Genomic DNA, 6,000 nt, shown 5'->3' with positions numbered 1-6,000 from the left:
GAGAAGAAGGGAGGAAGGGAAGAATACATGCTCATTAGAAACAATAAAGGGAAAAACAGATGCATATTTCCTTTTTTTAAAAAATGACATCCAGACTTAAAAAAACCAAACAAACACATCTTTCTGCCTCCAGCCTGAAATAACATGAAGATTCTGTTTTCACAGCCAACAGTATATCCTGCTTGTGATAAATGATTCAAATTTCTGGAATGTCCATAAAAAATCTAACCCTTCGATTTTTCCACTGCCTGATGCTATTTTGGTAGAGTGGGAGCTGCTGGTGTAGGGGGATGTGCCAGTGTGTAAGGTGGTCCACTTCCAATTCTCTGTGGAACAAGATGGACTAGAAATGTGTTTAAAAACTTAACCAACCAAAGAACAAAACCAGAACACAGCAATTTGTAATGACTCTATTTATTAATACGTGTATCACAAATGTTCACAATATCAATGCATTCTTGTTGGCATGCGAGACAGAGGCATTATTTTTTAAGATCTTTTAAAAATATTTTGACTTTTGTTCCCCCTTCACACTCATTTTTAAATTGATTTGATGAGGTCCTCAATGTCTGTAATGTCAATGCAAAGAAAAAAGTAGAAAGTAAAATAACACAGTAGCAGTTAATTGGGGAAAAACAGAAGTCATATTATTTCCTTCACGGGAAGCAACAATACAGCTTTGTAAGAGGATTATACAGGTTTCAACTGAGAAGCCTAGCTGCACTACACTGCACGTTCCCAGGCATGTAACAAGGAGCAAGGATGCCGCCCAGAGTGCAACAATTTCCTTCGTGCCTGTTTCTCCTCACGGACAATTACCAATGTCTCTCTTTGCATGTCCTAAGCAGCCTGAAGAAGGTAGGAAAGAGCCTTAGTAAAAGGGAAAACCCAACCAAAGGAGATGAAGCCAAAAGAACAGATAGCTATCTGCTTGTCTACATCTGGGGGAGGGGGCATTTATCAATCAAGATCAAGGGCTAACAGGAGCCTCCCACACTACATGCAGGGCCCAGCAGGGCCAGTGATGGTGCGGATAACCAGTCACCTACGATGAGCTGCAGCTGGACCAGGTACAGATGGAGGAGCCGGCACGCACAGGGCCTCGGGTGGGGTCCCCTAGGACTAGATGCAGGGAACCTGGCTACACTCTGGCACGATGGGGCTTCACAAAATGGAACGCTACACATGATGCAGGCTGAAAGGTGGAGCAGAGGCTGTGTGGGAGTGTCAGTTGCACGCAGGGTGGGGGGTTAGGGGAGGTGTGTTATGTACTGTGCTCTAACATTCTTTGGAAGTCTTTCAAAGATTGCTGCCATTCCTTTTGAAAACAGGTCTCTTATTCCGTCGTTCTTGAAAGACTAAGAGAGAAACGAAAACATGTGAGTGGCTCACCATTAACAAGGACTTCAAATAAGGTGACAAGCTGAAGAGAGCATGTATATGTTTTCCACAACAGCAGTGATCACAGCTATGAGGCTTTGGCACGTGGACAAGTGCCACCAAGATCAAAGAATGAAGTGGCCAGGCAGCACCCTTGTCCCTTTGAAGGGTTGTATGTGCCCCAAAGGGAGCACCCTGCAATTCACACTCCCCACCACCACTCACCTCCTTACACCATCTCATACTGGTTGGCCGTGATGAACCGGGACAGACAGCAGGCCAGCAGCATGCCAATCAGCTGTTGGCAGAAGAAAAGTAAGAAGGAAGATCTCAAGTCACTGAGCTGCACAATTCTTTGACCCCCACCCCAATGTAATTTTTAACAGTGGAGGGCTTTCGTATGTGAATGGAGGGAAGGGCACGAGGGAAAACGATCAAACCTGATTTCGGCTGTAGGGAGTCTAAGCGCTGGTGGAAGACAGCTCGAGGTTCTCGAACTGGCCATTGAAAAACAACTTTTGACATGTAAGTAGCATTGAAATGTGTTCATGTATTCTGAGAGTGATGAAAAACTGAAGCACCACAGAATTAGCAAGGTATTAACAAAAATGCCAAAATCGAATTCAAAACCAGCTAAGTGCATGCATTGGGGAAGCTATCTCAACACAGGATGATACTCCAGCCATACCCAGCTGACAGCATGACAATTCTTTCCTTGAGATGATGAGATGCTATACTTGGTGAGTTTGCCAGTGAAGTAAGAAAAGTCATGGCTTGTGGGGGCCAGGGGGTGGGGAGGGGAGTGGGACTTTAATTTCTTTTTGTCTCTAAACCATGTAGATATTTTAGGCCTAAATGGGCCCATCTACACCCAAGGTCTACTGGTTTTTCAGGGGCCCCAGGACAACTGCTATCAGGGTACCTCTACCTCCTCAGAAGACCTCACTCTTCTACCCATCTTTGGGCCTTGACTTAACTATAGCACAGTGGAGCTGATAAAAGCTGTTGTAACAATATTGCACAGTGGAGCTGATAAAAGCTGTTGTAACAATATTGAGATATCCTTAAACACATCTTGCACATTCTGCTCGTTAGAAACCAAAATTCTCATTCCTGACTCTAGAGGATCAGCACTCTTCAGACAGGAGCGTGACTGCACCCGTGTCTAGAGGCCTGCAGTATCTCTTGGCTAAACGGAGTCCCTTCTCCTTGCCTTAAGCAATTGGCCATGTTTGCTTGGCTCAGAGGTGGCAATGACCTTTTGACCTCATCTAGTACAGTGTCAAGTGTGGCCCCTGGACCAGGAGAATCAGCATCACCCGGGACCTCGTTAGACACACATTCTCAGGGCCCACCCGAGACCTGCTGAATCAGACACTCTTGCGGATGGGGCCCAGCAACTGGTGTTTTAACAAGCCTTCCAGGCGAGAGAACCACTCATCCAGTCCATCTGGTCACCCCTCTCTTACAGGTGACACACCTGCAGTCACACTGGGTCCCAGTGTTGGTCAAGGCAACACCTGAACTCTGTTCTGCTAGCTCTCTGCCCAACTCCGCAGGTTCCAGTCCACCTGCCTCCCTTTTTTGGTGCCATCCCAGATTCTTATCTTTCTTTTTAAAATTGCAATTGTGCTGTGAAATATGCAAACTATAACTTCTATCAGGTAAGGAAGATCGCCACCTTACTGGACTTACCTTATCTCCTACTAAGGCTCTGGCCAACATCATTTTGTGCCACAAAATCCATAGTATCATGCACCTACCACCAAGTGGCCAAAGGCACCATGGCTGTAACCTCCAGAATACTGTGCCAAATGAGAAACTAAAATCCCTCCCATGAGTGCAAGGACTTTGAACCTTATAGCTTGTCCCTGTTCATTAGAACTGCCATTTTTCAGGACCAACACACACCAGATCACACGTGATGCCCTCAAAAATCAGATGCCAGCCAAACCCCAAAAAGCATTAGAGGCACATAGCACATTCAGAGATATCAAGCTATTTAACCCTTATGACATCCCTGTGCAGTATTACCATCCCAATTTTCCAGGTAAGATAATGGGTTCAGGGAGGTTCAAGAATTTCCCCCAAGCCATATAGGTAACCCACACAAAGTTCAAGGTTCCGCTCTTTTCTTCTAGCCAAGAATAGCCCCTTTGCCCCTTTTCTAGCCTCCACCTCCACCCTGGGGACCAGACCCCTGTCCTCTCCGGAGTCAGCCCTCCGCCTCACACCCCCAGGGGCTCCTTCCTGCCTGACACTGCACATGTCAGGGAGAGGGCTCGCAGTGGGTATCTCTTTATTTCAAGTTCCTAGATGCTCCTTTCTTTTTAAAGCTTAGTATTTCAGGTTCTTCTCGTTGACCTCATGTGTTTTAGCACATCCAGTGGTCACCCTTTCACTTCATAGTCGGCAGTGCTCCCGGCCCCCCGCCGGCAATTCATAAGCCACACAGCCAGACAACCCTTCAGTATGCTTTCATAGTTCTTTTATCAAAAATGCCTGCTTTCAAGGGAATATAGCTTGTCCATCCACCTTTTTTTGTTCCCCAAACAGAAACAGCATCATTGCTAAACACTGGACATACTAACTCTCTCACAGAAACCATAACTTTAAAAAATACAGGTAGAAAGAAAAGCTGTTTGCTTTTAAAATAATTATATTTTGTATTTCTGGGGCAAGAACATACTTTCTTCAGTTTGCCCATGGCAGAAGACAGATTTGTTTTTAAATCACTTTTTTAACATCCACTAAGATAGTTTTTTCAAAAAAAAAAAAAAGGTCTCAAGTTGAGGTACGTATGAGCCTTGTGAAAACAGCAGTTCACACGTATTGGCTTTTAGTTACTTCTAGTGCAAGAGAAACCAGGCTTCGGGATATGGTAGGTGTTTTGAATTATTCACAGGGTTACTGATTTCAAATCTGCTATCGTGTTTCATCATGTTTGAGAGAAAACTTTGCTCTCTCATTTCCACAAGTACAAGTCAAGGGAAGGTGGGGAACGGGGAAGCATCCTGTACTTAATGCCAATTATTATTGGGTTATTTCCGGGTACATAACTGAAAGCCTGTTAACGGTAAAGACACAGCCTCTTTCACAGTCTGAGCCAGGACAAAAGGCCCACTTGCCACTAGACCCAATTAATCTGTAGATAGAGAAATCCATCCTTATTTAGATGAAACCCTTTTTTAGGTTAAGTATGTATAAAAAGCGCCTCAAAGAACAGAGGTCGGCTCTGTGGGAGTCCGGGCTGCTGATATGTATTAAGGCTGGAGTCTGTGGGCAGAAGAACAAACTTCGCTTTAATCCCAGAGGGAGACAGGAGAAGGAGCGCCTGCCTCGGGTGCCGAAAAGCCCTTGGGACGGAGACCCCAGAACCAGCCCTCACTCCCCCCGTGCCTGGGGAAATGCCAATCCCGTACAGCCTAGGCAGTTTGAGATCACATTATTTATATTTGGTTGACTAAGCTTTGTAATTAGCCTTTGTCCAATTTGTGGAAGCCACGTTTTATTTTTACCACCATCGGCCTTGTCGATATGTTCTGCGTTCTTTTGGGTCACAAAACCCTCTGGGAGGCCCTGCTGCTTCACGAACGGAGAAGCCAGAGAGAGGGAGGAAGAGAAGAAAGGCTCTCTACTTAAAAAAGGCCGACTCTAGGCTTTCTCGAAGCACCTCCTCCCCAGACAGCTCGGAGAGGGCTGGGCATCACTGGGGCTCTGTGAGTCACAGCACCGGGGCAGACTCCAACAGGTGGGAGACAGGGGATGAGAGAGAAGTGGGGTCCAGGTCGGCAAAGATAAGGGACGTAAAAGGCGATGGGGCCAGGGTGTCTTCCCCTGCGATCCCCACGGGAGCCCATCGTGGCCCCATCTCTGGTACTGAGGGGCAGAGAGAGGCCAGCAAACACAGCTGTAAAGGCAGCTTTCTTAACAAGAAAGTGGCAAGCAGTAGGTCAAAAATTCAGATTCTTCTAACGCCTATGGAGATCTTATGTTGGTGACTTAACTGGGAAAGTAAATAAAACTTCCACGCCTTTGGGAACGTGCCAAGGAATCTGGTATGAATAAAACTGTATAAATGCTTTTAGGGACCGTTCCAGGGCCTGAAAATACTAGGAGAATAAGTTAAATGTTCCGTTAGCCTTATGTGGCCATGCCTCATGGAGGCTACCGACAGCTGTATCCTGCCCTCCATACGGAAAAGGTAAACAGGTCCCAGAAAAGAACGCTTGGCCCATGATGCATCACCTCAGCAGCCCCTGGGCCCGGGGGAGGCCCTGCAGGGGTGAGGGTCAGGGGGTGGATGGGTGGGGAAAGGATCTGCAGCTTCCTTTTTCCTTGCAATTTCACAGACTCAAACCCTCTCTGTATAAAGGCACAAAATAAGTTCCATTTAGGTGCCACGTGGGGCAATGCTTAGAGATGTCTTTGGCCTCAATGTTTATAGAGCAGAGCAGGCGAGATCGTCACCCGGCATCTACGGTGGCCGCCTAACCTCAAGCACGTCGCTCAGCTCTCTCCTCCTGGAGAAGAGCTCTACCGTCCCTACCGAGGGATGTCACATTCTGTGCTGTGGGGGATTCATCCAGCCTAACAGCTTCCAAGTCTAGCGAAGCTACT

General features: G+C 46.6%; 1 protein-coding gene across 1 annotated transcript in view; it reads right to left on the bottom strand.

Annotated features, from left to right (window-relative positions):
• Positions 1–398: 398 nt before the first annotated feature.
• The window catches only part of TSPAN7 (tetraspanin 7), a 113,747-nt gene continuing 108,145 nt past the window's right edge, over positions 399–6,000 (bottom strand). The window contains exons 7-8 of the mRNA XM_006211833.2: positions 1,606–1,678; positions 399–1,358 (exon numbers count right to left, since the gene is read on the bottom strand). Of these exons, the coding sequence (XP_006211895.1) occupies positions 1,610–1,678 (69 nt within the window). The 3' untranslated portion in view covers positions 399–1,358; positions 1,606–1,609. The remainder of the gene's footprint in view (positions 1,359–1,605; positions 1,679–6,000) is intronic.

The sequence above is a fragment of the Vicugna pacos genome, chromosome X, assembly GCF_048564905.1.
Source record: "Vicugna pacos chromosome X, VicPac4, whole genome shotgun sequence".
Taxonomy (NCBI): domain Eukaryota; kingdom Metazoa; phylum Chordata; class Mammalia; order Artiodactyla; family Camelidae; genus Vicugna; species Vicugna pacos.
The sequence above is the reverse complement of the archived record's forward strand: the minus strand, read 5'-3'. Positions and strand labels throughout refer to the sequence as shown.